Source organism: Lagenorhynchus albirostris, chromosome 8, assembly GCF_949774975.1.
Source record: "Lagenorhynchus albirostris chromosome 8, mLagAlb1.1, whole genome shotgun sequence".
In the NCBI taxonomy this organism is placed as follows: domain Eukaryota; kingdom Metazoa; phylum Chordata; class Mammalia; order Artiodactyla; family Delphinidae; genus Lagenorhynchus; species Lagenorhynchus albirostris.
The window spans coordinates 97,255,045-97,268,134 of record NC_083102.1 but is presented as its reverse complement, the minus strand read 5'-3'; the positions used below and the strand labels follow the sequence as shown (position 1 = coordinate 97,268,134).

Sequence of the window (13,090 nt, the reverse complement as noted above, 5' to 3'; positions counted from 1 at the left end):
GACATACCTAGGGATAAATTTAACAACAAAAAAGGCAAATTGTAACAATCTGAGGAAACACATGGAACACTGAGACATTCTGAGGGAACGTGTGATGCCCCAGAAGGCCCAGTGGACACCCTGCCATGTGCACCCTGGGTGCAGTGCCGATAGAAAGGGGCAATGGATGTCACAGCTGGGACATGGGCCCGAGAGGTGTCCCCAGGGCCAGGGTGAGGGCACAGGCCTGGAACTCAAGGTGACACTCACACCTGCAGCTGATTTAAAACAGAAGAAACTGGCAAAGCGACAGACGGAGTTTGTATTCTAGGAAGGAAGAGGACAGGACAGGGAGCCCCCAGATCACACATTTCATGCTGAGAACGAAGACCTGGGTGTTCCCGGGGCACCATCTCCACCCGTGCTCTCCCACCCAGGGAGGCCCATCTCTCCAACCCCTGGACGGGGTAGGCCCTGCGTCTGTTCCAGTAGAACACAGCACAGGTGGGGCCGGCCATCAGACTGCCCACCTCTGGGAACGCTACACCCACAAAAGAAGAAAGTGATCACCGGGCTGCATAAAAACTAAAATCTCTGCCCTTTATACAACACTGTCAGCAAATGAACAAACAGGCCAAAGTGGGGAAGAAAATATTTGCAAATCAGGTATCTGACACAGGACCAGCGGAAAATCCGTAAAGACTTCCTGGGCCCTCCTGGGTGGCTGGGAAGCAGGTTATGTCCTGAGAGACCTGGAGCAGGGGGGTCTCCCAAGGACAGCAGAGGGGCAGGCGGCACTGCTCACCACGAATCACTGACCAAACTTGGCCCTGATCCTTCGGGGACCATGATGCTGACCTCAAGCTGCTGGGAAGACAGAATCGGACGAGGAGGCAAAGAGCACAGGCCCTCCCGTCAGCAGCAGATGCTCAGAAAAGAGGCCCTGGTGGGCCGAGTGGGACCCTGGTCCAGAAGCTTCCTGGTGAGGGGGGAGGAAGCAGAAGGCCTGAGAAAGCTCCCAAGCAGCACTGTGAGAGTCCCCGGCCGCCAGTCACCCCCTGCATCGGACAAAACACACATCCTGACCCAAAGGCAAAAGGTGCTGGAGGCCCGGGCACAGGCCACGCTCACGCCCTCCCCGCCTCTTCTATGCAGCCCTGTCCGCGGGAGGACGCCCGGGAGGCCTTCTCCCAGGAAGGCGAGGCGGCACGTGTTTGCACAGACCTCAGCCTCGCTCCCGGGAGCAAGTCCAGTGGCCGCGCAGACAAAGGCTGCCAGGGCCTCGAGGACAGGCAGCTCCATGCCCAGCAAAACGACATCACAGGCAGTGTGACCGCTGCTCGCTCTTCCTGCAAGGCAAGAGCAAAGGCCGGGGCCTGGTGTTCTGTGTCCTGCCCAGAGGCCGGTCCAAGTCTGCGGCCCACGCGGTACCCGCCACCCAGCGTCCCTCAGGGCTCCTGGCCACTGCATGAGCCAGGCCCAGCCAGGGGTCCTCTCTTCACCCTGTTCACTGAGGGGACGTTCACTCGTCCTTCCAAGGGCTTTAACTGTCACCTCCTCTGAGAAGGAGTCTGACCTCGACAGAATCTGCCGGCCGACCCCTCCCTCCCTCCCTCCCTCCATCTCATAACCACCCACTCAGGGGCCTCTGTTTCCACCTCGAGCGAGGCTGAAGGAGAAGGTGAATTTGTCCGTGTCCTTGTGTCTCCCCCATGTCCTGGCAGGACAGGGCAGGTGGGGGTCGGGGTCCCAGGCCTGCGTATGCTGCAAGTGAGGCCGTTAGCCTCGGCTTGACCTCTGCCGGCCTTAGATGTGACCTGTTCCAGGAAGACTTCAAAACCCTGGCGCTCAGCCCGCAGCGAGCAAGGGGGCCAGGCATCCTGAGACGTCACCAACTGACCCCCAGCAGGCAAGTTTCAAGCGCAGGCAGCGGGCCCGGAAAAGGGCAGCACAGGCCTGCTCCGAAGAGCCTCCACCAAGGCCAGCCCAAGCGACACGCGCCACAGGACAGAAGGTGGAGGGCGGCCTGCGCGCAAGACCACGCAGCTCAGCCGGTGCCTCGTGCCGCCGGGGCCCCTCACTGGAGGCGCTGCCTGTGCTGGTGCAGCGCCGTCCTGTCTGCAAAGGCAGCGCTCAGGTCCCAGGGAAGGAACCAGCGAGCAGTGAGGCTGGAACAACGGGCGAACACCGCGTCCCAACCAGCCTAGGTCACATCTCCAACACGGGGATCCACCTGGCACATCGTCACCCCGGGAGCAACTCAAGTGAACCTCCGGACAAAGGGAGAGGCTGAGCTTACCGTGGCCAGCTCGTCAAACTTGCCGAAGAGCTCATTGAGGAGTTTCACCAGCTCCTGGGCCGTGCACTGCGACGCCAAGCCCGTGAAGCCCACGATGTCTGCAAAGAGGATGCTGCAAGACAAAGGGGTACCAGTTGCCCTCCTCCGCCGACAGACCGACAGGCTCCTGCCACTCAGACGGACGTTACCTTCGCACGTCACCTGAAACTCGAGCCCCCTGCTGATTCCTCAAGCAGCGGAAAAGGAAGGCTCCGCTGTTCTCGTGTCACAGGTGAGGAGACTGAGGCTGGGAGAAGCCGGGGGACTCTTTGGTCATAGAGGGAGGAAATGCCGGAGGCACTCAGAGCTCCTCCCAGGACACAGGGGAGCAGCAGTGACCACTGCATGCTGTCTATATACTCGGCGTCCCCCAGACACAGGGGAGAAGCTCAACGCCCACTAGGCCTGTCCCTTTTCCCAGGGTGGCCCTGTGACGGGGCCGTGGCTGGTGGCAGGTGAGCAGAAGTGACGTGCTCTTATGGAATGAGCAGCCCTCCTCCACACCTCCTACAGGTGATGCAGGCGACTGAGGCCCAGGCCCCATCTGAGCCTCACGGGAGTCCTGTGCTGCGCGCAGGGTCACCCCTCAGTCGGCTATGGGGGGGGCAACCCCTCTTATATGCGGGGCGTCCGTTTACTACAGTACCTGGGTCAGTCTAAACAAGTCAGTGCCCACCCATAGCACACAGCCGGCATCCTGGATGCTAGAAAGACTTTAAAAGGCTTAAGTAATGAGGACCAAAGCAGGGCAGAGAACTTGTAGGACAACGGAGAACCTCCCCGAGCCGTACGTTTGGGAGAGGCTGGGGTTCCTGACGAGTCCTCCAAGCACCCTGACCCTCCCACATGTGAGGGACGAGGGAGATGGGATCAGGGGCCTATCTCAGGACGAGGTGTTCCACGGAACCCCCTTGGGAGAGGCCATGGGGCCTGATCACGGAGCTGCCGGACCAGGGCCAGGTGCCACTTCTGGACCTCTCGCCCCAGGGGAAAGAGAGCCCCTCGCTCTTGAAGACACTGCATGGCCAACTTTTGTCACCTACAGCCAAAAGCACCCTCAGCTGTGAGACTTGGGAAATCACACACATGGTACACTGGAGGGGTTTGCGAGACTTAAACATGCATCTCCAGTTTAAATGAAGAAAGTGATGTGGAATGAAAGTGGTTTGTTCTTTTTACACAATTGTGTTCATATCTTAAAATTCCTGATGCCAGATCTTACCTCAGTTCTGCATTTTCAATAACACCTCATGCCAGAGAGTAGCGACCCACCTCACAGGCAGGGGCCAGGAACCCACATCTCAGAGAAGCTTCTCCCTGACGAGGCCCTCGCCCCACCTCAACCACGCCCTGCCCCAGCTTGGAAAGACGCTGTGTTCACCCCATGACGAGCCGAACGTCCAGTTATAATCCTCTATCTGCAGGGCAGCTTTGCCCACTGAGACTGTGAGGGACTGAAGGATGCAGGCCCAGCTTATATGCCCACAGCACCGAGCACAGAGCAAGGGGGATGCACACCTGTGTCATGAATGAATGAATGAGTAAAACCTGGGTGTCTAGGGTAGAGAAGTGTCACTGATACTGAGAAGCTAAGAAAAGGGATTGCAAGAGTGGGCGGAGATAGACAACACCGATTTCTTTCCCCTCTGTCTTGGTATAAAATTCAGGCTTATTTACATCTCTGAGGAGCCACTGTGTTTTCTTCCTTCTCTATAACTAGCCATGCATTCACAGGCCTTCCTCTATCCACTGGCTTCTCAGCCTCTGCCCGTTCACTTCGTTCCTCAAAAACCGACTGAGCATTGCTCACCCCCATGCTAGGAAAGCCCCCAGGGCTTGCCCTGCCTGTCCTCCTCCACTACCTGTGGGAAACGTCACCCCCGAAGCACCCAACGTCCCCCACGCACGCAGGCAAACATGCGTGGAGGATCTCTTACACCCCAGGTCCCTGTCCTCAGGAGCTCAGCATCCGGGGAAGACAGCTCACAGGCGGGAGGGACAGAGCACAGGGAAGCAATGACATGGGAAGCCGGGGATTCTGCGGGAAGGCACAACACCCACTTCGCGGATGCAGCCAGGCTGCAGCAGTCCTCCCCAGGGACTATCCAGACACACAAGGAAGGAATGAGGGAGGGAGGGAGGTGAGAAGGAAGAAGAAAGAAGAGGGGATTGATTCAGAAGCGCAAATAGCACGTGGAAACTAAGATGAGTGAGAACCATATAATGACTTATCAAAAGCTGAGCGAGGGCTTCCCTGGTGGCGCAGGGGTTGAGAGTCCACCTGCCGATGCAGGGGACGTGGGCTCGTGCCCCGGTCCGGGAAGATCCCACGTGCCGCGGAGCGGCTGGGCCCGTAAGCCATGGCCGCTGAGCCTGCGCATCCGGAGCCTGTGCTCCGCAACGGGAGAGGCCACAACAGTGAGAGGCCCGCGTACCGCAAAAAAAAAAAAAAAAAAAAAAATGCTGAGGGAGGCAGACTGCTTGGAACTTGAGTACAAGCAGTAAGCAGTGGAGCACAAGTCTCCAGGATGAGAGGGGGTCCTTCAAACCGCCATCTCCTGCCTGAGTGACACTTATGTAAAGTATCGATATGATTCCCAGACAAGCAACACTGTTATCTATTCCAGGTACTTTAAAAGGGAATGCATGACTTAATACAATTCATTGCTTTTTAACAGAATCTTTAAAAACAAACAAGCAAACCTCAGAGTGTCCAGGGAAAGTTGATTCACTCCAAGGGCTCAGTTTCCTCACCTATAAAATGGGAATAACAATCCCTAGCTCCTGGGGCTGCCATGAGATGAACAGAATGAGAAGACCGCCTACCCCAGAGCCCGGCAGCAACTAGAACAATGCTCAGTTATTAACCTGATGCAGGCAAATTCCCAGCCCAATGGCCACTGCCCAAACCTGGCTTAGGAACAGAGCTCCCACCCTTTCTAGCCAACACAGGAAATAGAAGGTGGAGAAATGAGAAAATGGGAAAGGGCAGCTGTGAAATGCATCACCCGAGAAGCCAACACACCCCCCTTGTGGGAGCTGCTTCCCTGCTGGGCAAGTGCTCCCCTGGGCTCCTAACCCACACCTGCTCCCTCCTTCCCTTAAACTAGCACCCTCTGCCCACCTCCTCCATCCCCCCCACCTCCATCACCCCCACCTCCATAGCCCCCCACCTCCATACCCCCTACCTCCATCCCCCCCACCTCTATCCCCACCTCCATACCCCCCACCTCCATACCCCCCGCCTCCATACCCCCCACCTCCATACGCCCCACCTCCATCCCCCCACCTCTATCCCCCCACCTCCATCCCCCTCCATCCCCCCACCTCCATCCCCCCACCTCCATACCCCCCACCTCCATTCCCCCCACCCCCACCCCCCCCACCTCCATACCCCCCACCTCCATCCCCCCCACCTCCATCCCCCCCACCTCCATACCCCCACCTCCATACCCCCTACCTCCATACCCCCACCTCCATACCCCCCACCTCCATACTCCCCACCTCCATACCCCCCACCTCCATTCCCCCCACCTCCATACCTCCTACCTCCATACCCCCACCTCCATTCCCCCCACCTCCATACCCCCCGCCTCCATCCCCCCCCACCTCCATCCCCTCCCACCTGTGCTCCCTAGGCCCATCGCAGGGCCAGGCCAGTGCCAGCCCTACCTCACGTTGTCGTGCCGCTGGATGTAGATCTTGTGGAATATCCTCTCGGGGGGCTTCAGGAAGTCCTCCTTCATCTCCATGGCGACGTTCCGGGGCAGGAGACTCATGAGCAGCCGCTCCTGGACAGGAGAGACGGGCCCACGTGACACGGCAGCTCCCCCCGAGGATTCCTGGACACGCCCAGCCCAGTGACCTTGGTGCCGGGAAGCTGCCCTCCATGAGGGGCCTCGGACCCTCCTCACACGTGACCGGCACGTGGTCCAGTCCCACGGACGCTCCCAGCCCCAGGTGGGTCGTGAGCAGGCCCGGGCTGTCACCGCACAGGGAACCCGCGCCCAGAGCACTGCACAGGCACCAGCATCGCCTCCAGAACTCCCGGCCCGCCCGTGAGCCCCAGCTTCAGTGAGCAGCGGGTCACGGGGAGGGAGTGTCGCTGCCGCCGAGCAGACCTGTCCAACACGGCCCTAACAGGGGCCTCGAGGTGGGCTGCGAAAGCACCTGTGCCCCAGCAGACGGGGGCCCAGGTTCACACAGAGATAAGTGGCTTTGGACACACTGTGGCACTTCCTCCTGGTCTTTCTTGTCTTCTGATTTCCCCCGATCTGCGGGAGACAAACATTTCCTCCCCCCACCGTCCCCACCAGAGGATGGAGCAAACGTCTGGGCTTATCCACAGGAGCCGTGCCGCCCTGGGGACGCTGTCGCCCTTCCGGGCCCTCGGTTTCCTCCTCTGGCCTCCACTCCTCCTCCTCTTGGTGGATCCGCCCCTGGCCTCAGACCCACTGGCCACACTGTATCTGAGAAACCGTGTTCTAGACACTTGGACTGAGGCCCCACTCCTCCCTCAATCCCTTTCACAGCCCCTCCCTCCCACTCTGCTTCAGAAAGAAAACAAAAGATCGGAATTTAGATCCTGCTTGGAATCAGGTGGACATCTTACAAGGGTGAACATGGGGCAGGGAGGGGGCACAGGAAGCCCCTCCCTCCCTCCAGCAGCCCCCAGGCTGGGCCCACAGCCCCTCGGCCTCGGCCTGTCCGGTCAATGGAGGAGGCTCCGACGGGGCCACGTGGGTGCCTGGCATGGCCCACCCGGAGCAGGGTCTGGGTGCAGCCACCAGGCCCTGAGACCCTCCTAGACCGCAGGTCCACCCTGCAGTGTGAGGCCACATCCCTCACGCTCCTCTGCGCGACACCCTCTGAAGGACAACCAGAGCAGCAGTAGGGCAACAGTCACAGACCCTAAAAGCCCCGCCCGCCTCCCGGCCTGGGGTGTGGGTGTCAGGGCTTCTCCGCCTTGGCTCCAGGTGACACATTTATTTTAAGGTGGGAGAATGTATCTGATGCACTGGAAGAGTCTCCCCAGGCGACGCATCCCCACATACACTTCTGAGGAGGGAGGCCAGGCCCAGGCCCGCCAGACGCCAGGTGGAGCGGAGCGTGTTTGCCCAGGCAAGCCAGGCTGTGGCCGGGGCCCTGGGTCCTGAGCGAGGCCCGTGTCTATGCCGGGGGCCCCACCCACTGTGGTCCCCACGCGGCTCCAGGCTGGACAGACCTCCACACTCAGGAGGGACATCGCAAGAGCACAGCTGTCCATGGCCACATGGGGAGAGGACCCTCTGAGACAGAAGCGCCGGTCCGAGCATGTGTTCGGGGACAGCCTCAGGGACGGAAAGTCCCACTGCCCAGGGCACGGGAGCTGGTGTGTGACCTGAGCCTGCATGGGAGGACGTCGGCCATTCCTTAGCAGAGGGGCCACTGGGGACAAGCCCGAGCACGGCCCATGGAGAGGAGCCTCTGCAGGTGACCGGCTGTCCTGAGGTGGAGGGAACTCGGCAGGGGGCTCACTCGGACCACCATCAAAGGACCACCTGGAAGCTTCCAGAGACTGTCACCGCCCTGAGATGCAAGGTGGGAAAACAAAAGCAGCTGGACGACAGGGCAGGCCGCCCAGGAAGGGCCCTGGGAACACACAGGGCAGTTGTGCCCTCTCCCGCAGCCCCAGTGTCGTGGGCGTCTACAACCCTGGGCCCCTGCACCCCAGAGCCCCGCACAGAGGTGTCGGGGAAAAGGCGAGTCCCAGGGCCTGCAAGACAGCTGCCTGGCCTCACATCCTGGCTCTGCCTCTCGGAGCGGTTCGTCAAGCTCCGTCACAATCCCATCCCGTCTGTCAGGGTGAAAATCACACCAACTTCCTCAGCAGGGTGTCCTGAGAAGGGGATGAACGTCTCAGGCCCTGGCTGACCCTCAGGGGTCCCTACTTGGTACCACGCCTCCCAGCACCTCCGGTGACAGCTCTTCACAGCTTCGCTCTCTTGTCTCCTGCATCTTTAAAATCTGTCACCTGCACCTGGAAAACCAGTCAGGTGCTGACCAAGCCAAATCAAACAAGCGAAACTGTGCTTCCCCGGCGCCCGTCTCACTCCTTCCTGCACCGTCGGGGATCTGCACGTGCCCCGTCTCACAGCCTCGGAACCGACCGCTCTCCCTGAGCGAGCCACGGCCTCCCCCCGGGGGCCCCTGCGGAAGGGAGCCCGCCCCACTCTTGGTCTCTCCATCACCTCAGCTGCCCGGCACCATCTGGAGTTAGAACAGGGAAACCGAGGCAGCCACCAGGAGGGAAGGAAGGACTGAAAAGGCAGAGGGACACTGACCGGCCCCAGACGCAAGAGGTGATGAAGAGGCAGGTGCCAATCCCAGAGGACAGAGGAGAGGGCTGCTGGTGGCCCAGGCGTGCACACCCAGTGCAGCGAGGGGCACAGGACAGATGGCTGCGGCAGAGTCAGTGCTGTCCCCAGATCCCTTCTCCACCACCAGCACCACGATCCAGCCCCTTATTCTCACTGGGGGACTTGGAGACCTGGAGTGAAGACTACATTGCCCAGCTTCCTGTGCAGCTAGATGTGGCCAAGGAGATAGGAGTTGAAGGGTCCTGTGGAAGCTTCTGGAATATTCCCTAAGGACAGCTCGTTCTTCTTCCCTCTTCTCTGCTGCTGCTGGGGATACAGTCGTGATGGCTGGATCTATACCGACCATCGTTGTTCAGGAGGATGAAGGCCACACACCAGCGATGGCAGAGACCGTTTAACTGGATGGAGACTGGGGTGTGAGGGCTACACGGATCAGATCTGCCACGTCAGCCATAAAGTGCCTACCCTGGAATACGTACGTAAGAGACAAGGGTTATCTCACTTGGGTAAGCCACTGTTGTATGAAGTTCCTAACTGCGGGTTATATTTCTGGCCAAGGGCCCAGCATGAACTCCATCCACAAGATTAGTGATGGTGCCTAAAGCCAACACACATTAATAATCAAGACTAGAGAGAAGCACACAGCCTCTCCCACGGGGAGCGAAGCAGCCACGTGAAAAGGTCAAGCACCCATCCCCGATTAAAAGCAAAAAAAATCCAGCGAACAACCTAAGACAAAGTAGCGCTCTGACATCCTAAAGATAAGACCTGAAATCCAATTCCAAACACAGCCCTAAAGCCTCAGGCAGCAATGAGACCTTCATTACATTAGGAGCAGACAGCTACGCTAATGAGTTCTAACCAGTGGAATAAGATACAAAGCCAGAAATCAAAGGGACAGATTTATGAACATGGATCATATCAAATATCCCAGCGTCCTATGAAGGCTATATAAAAACCTCAGTGTTTTTCTTGATTATCAAAATGGGACTTAAACGTATTATCCTTAATACATTTAAACAACAATTGTGAGGGCTCTGCTTCCGGAAAGATGGAGATGTACTTTTCCCTGCTCCCCCCACTAAGTACACCAAAAGTCCGGGACGTTACACATAAAACAGTCATCCAAGGCTGTGAAAGGCAGAGAGGAGGTGGCAGGAACCTCAGGACCAGGGATGGCATGGAGATAAGTCCTTGGACTTTCTTTTTGCCTCACATAACCCAGACTGAGTGCTGGACATGTGGGTGGCCCAGAGATGTCAACAGGCATGGCAGTAAGTTCCAACAAAAGTCGGCTCTCTCTAATCAAAGGATCAGGATAGGGGCAGCCTTGTGAGAAAACTGCTGTACAAGAATGGTCCCACTCCAGGCACACCTCCAAAAATATCTGCAAACCTCCACCCTCCCCAGGCTGTGAGGAAGCACCAACCCCAGGCTGGGGTGTCAGAGAGGCCATGCAGGGACCCCTGCCTTTGGCCTCCCCCATCTGGTAACATGCGGCACACCTCTCACACTGTTCCACATAGTCAGTGAAGACCAAAGGCTTTCCTGCTCCTTCCAAGTCACAAGCCAGAACTCTCTCCTGCACAGCAGTAAGGAGGTATCCCCACCCCCATGAACCCCAACCAAGGCCCAGTGTGGAGCCTGGACTTACAGCCCCACTAGGAAGTACTGGGGTGGTGGTCCCCACTTTCAAAGAAGACACAGAGTCTCATAGGTAACACCCCAACTGTCCAGGTTCCAATCAGAAATCACTCATCATACAAAGAACCAGAACAATCTCAACGAATGAAGATAGTCAACAGACACCGACACCAAATGACAGAATGATCAGAATAACTACCAAGATTTGAAAGCAGTCATCCTAAGAATGATTCAGCGAACAACTACAAACATGTCTGAAAAAGCGAAAAAACAGAAACTCTCAGCAAAGAAATAGAAGACACAAAAAAAGAATCAAATGGAAATTTTAGAACTGGAAAAAAATCTGAAATAAAAAGCTCAACAGATGGCAACAACAACAGAATGGGGAGGACAGGGGAAAGCTCAGTGAACTTGAAGACGAAACAGTAGAAATTAACCAAACTGAAAAACAGACTGGAAAAATAATAGAATAAACAACCCAGACGTCCATCAACGGATGAATGGATAAACAGCATGGTCCGTCCACACAGTGGAATACTACTCAGCTGTAACAGGAGTGAAGCACTGGCCCATGCTACAACACGGACGCACCCTGAGAACAGTACGCACAGTGAAAGAAGCCAGACACAAAAGACCACATACTGTGTGATTCCATGTATTGCTACGTGAAATGTCCTGAGCAGGCAAACCCACAGAGACAGAACATAGATTAGTGGCGTCTAGGTCTGGGAAGAGCAGATGGGGAGTGACCACCAATGGGTACAGGTTTCTTTTTGGGGCAATGAAAATATTCAAAAATTAGATTATTGTGATGGTTACACACTCAAAATATCAAAAAAACCATTTAGTTGTTTTGAACTTTATATTGAACTTAATAGTACTGATACATAAACTATAGATCAATAGGCCTTTGTAAATTAAAAATAAATAGCGACTATAGTGGTTTCAAAAGTTGCTGTGAATGAGTCAGACCTCTTTCAAAATCCATCCTATATCACTGAAAAGGAAACTTGCTTCCTCTTGATAAATGTCCTCACAATGGGAAATCAAAATTGTCCTATTTACCTTGTTAGGATGACAACTGAATATGTGCTTTGTAAACAGCTATAGGTAATTTTAGAATTACGAATTAATAATGGTATTTGAGGAATATCAGGGCCTTTGGAGCAGTGGCCTGTACAGTCAGGGCAAGGATGCTGATCTCAGGGGTAGGACCTTGCAAGCCCAGGCTCCCTGGCTGGGCTACGGGGAACGGCAGGAAAGGAGGCCCCCAAGGAGCTAAGGGGTGACCTTCAGAGGCCTCTCACCCCCTTCCCTAGGATCACCAGCTCTGACAGGCTCAGACCTAAGGGTTAGACCCCGGTGGGGAGCTGTGATCACCTAAGGCTCCCAGGTGGTCCCTGCCCCCCAGTGGAGCAGCCCTTCCAGCTCTACCCCAACTCTCACCAAGCTGAAGGAAGACAGAGCTGCAGCTTACCAACCTGCCAGCCCTGACTGGAAAGTAATACCTGTGCGCCCCACCCCCATTCGCTTTATGAATGCCACCCACTGCTCCCCATCTCCCAGCCCCTACCTGGCAAACTCCTACACATCCTTCAAAGCCCCAACCAAATACTCTTCCAATGCACGTCCCACCCTCCCTACACATAGCATGCCCCTCGGACACGCCCATTCTCCAGCTGGGCCTCCCCACAGGGGCCAACTGCTGCTGCTCTCTGTCTCCCATCCAGTTACACCACATCTTGCTGAGACCAGGTTCCCTCCATCCCAGGGTCTCCAGAGCCATGGGCCAAGCATTCAGATGTGCAGAGTCATGAATGACTACCCCCACAGGGATTCCAGCTGGGCCTCTCCCAACCCACTCGGGCACCAAGAGGCAAAGGGCCTCGGGGCTGACACCACTCATGAACGCAAGCCTGGGGACACAGGGGCTGCTCCCCTGCGTGTCAGTCTGAGCTGCATAACTGAGATTCTGGAATCCTAGCTCCATCCTCCAGAACCATGAGCAAGGTTATCCTGTGCTCAGAGGAGTTTCTGTCCTATGGGTGATCCTACAAACCTTCGAAGTTTGTAGGACTCAGCTGTCAAACCACTGGGACCTGGTGATGACTTTTTGGCAAACTTTTCATTACTGAGTCCATCGTTTTAATGATCATAGGATGTTTCAGGCTTTCTTTTTCTTCTAGAATCAGTTTTAGTAACTAACACCATTCTGGGAATTTGTCCATTCTGTCTAAGTTTTCAAATATTCTGGCAAAAAAAAAAAAAAAAAAACCTCTTAGCATTTCCCTCTCATCTATTTTTAACCTGGCTTTATCCCTAGGGCGTGTGCTTTCCCATCCCGGATCATCTCGTACCTGCTCTTTCTTCTTGGTCAGTCTCTCTAAAGTTTTTCTGTGTCAAAGAACCAATTTTTGATGCTTTTGTCTGAAACTGAAAGAGTCCTGTTAAAAGACCCCTCACAGCCCTCTGGAATACTTTAATCCAGATATCAATCAACCCAAAACATCTGTGTGAGCCTTTTTTTGTGGCTGAAGAGACACGAGGATGTAAAGGGAGAAAGCGGGCCACAGCTGGTTTGGGGGGGGTTCTGGGCTTTGGCCCCTGCTCTCCTCACTCTGCCACCAACGGCTCTGTCACTTGCGTTATTGCCCTTCCTACATCATTTAAATTCTCCGAGCCAGCCCCAGTTCTCGGGTTTACAAAACGGAACAAAGTTTTTACATGCTTAACTGCAATACAGGGGCCTGAAATTAGTTTTAAAGATCTA

General features: G+C 56.0%; 2 protein-coding genes across 10 annotated transcripts in view; both read right to left on the bottom strand.

The window, feature by feature from the left end:
• Nucleotides 1-13,090, bottom strand: part of RAMP3 (receptor activity modifying protein 3) — a 469,110-nt gene that overhangs the window by 156,146 nt on the left and 299,874 nt on the right. The gene's annotated exons all lie outside the window — the stretch shown is intronic.
• Nucleotides 1-13,090, bottom strand: part of ADCY1 (adenylate cyclase 1) — a 118,579-nt gene that overhangs the window by 70,496 nt on the left and 34,993 nt on the right. Inside the window, exons 3-4 of the mRNA XM_060156220.1 lie at nucleotides 5,990-6,108; nucleotides 2,279-2,390 (exon numbers count right to left, since the gene is read on the bottom strand). Of these exons, the coding sequence (XP_060012203.1) occupies nucleotides 2,279-2,390; nucleotides 5,990-6,108 (231 nt within the window). The remainder of the gene's footprint in view (nucleotides 1-2,278; nucleotides 2,391-5,989; nucleotides 6,109-13,090) is intronic.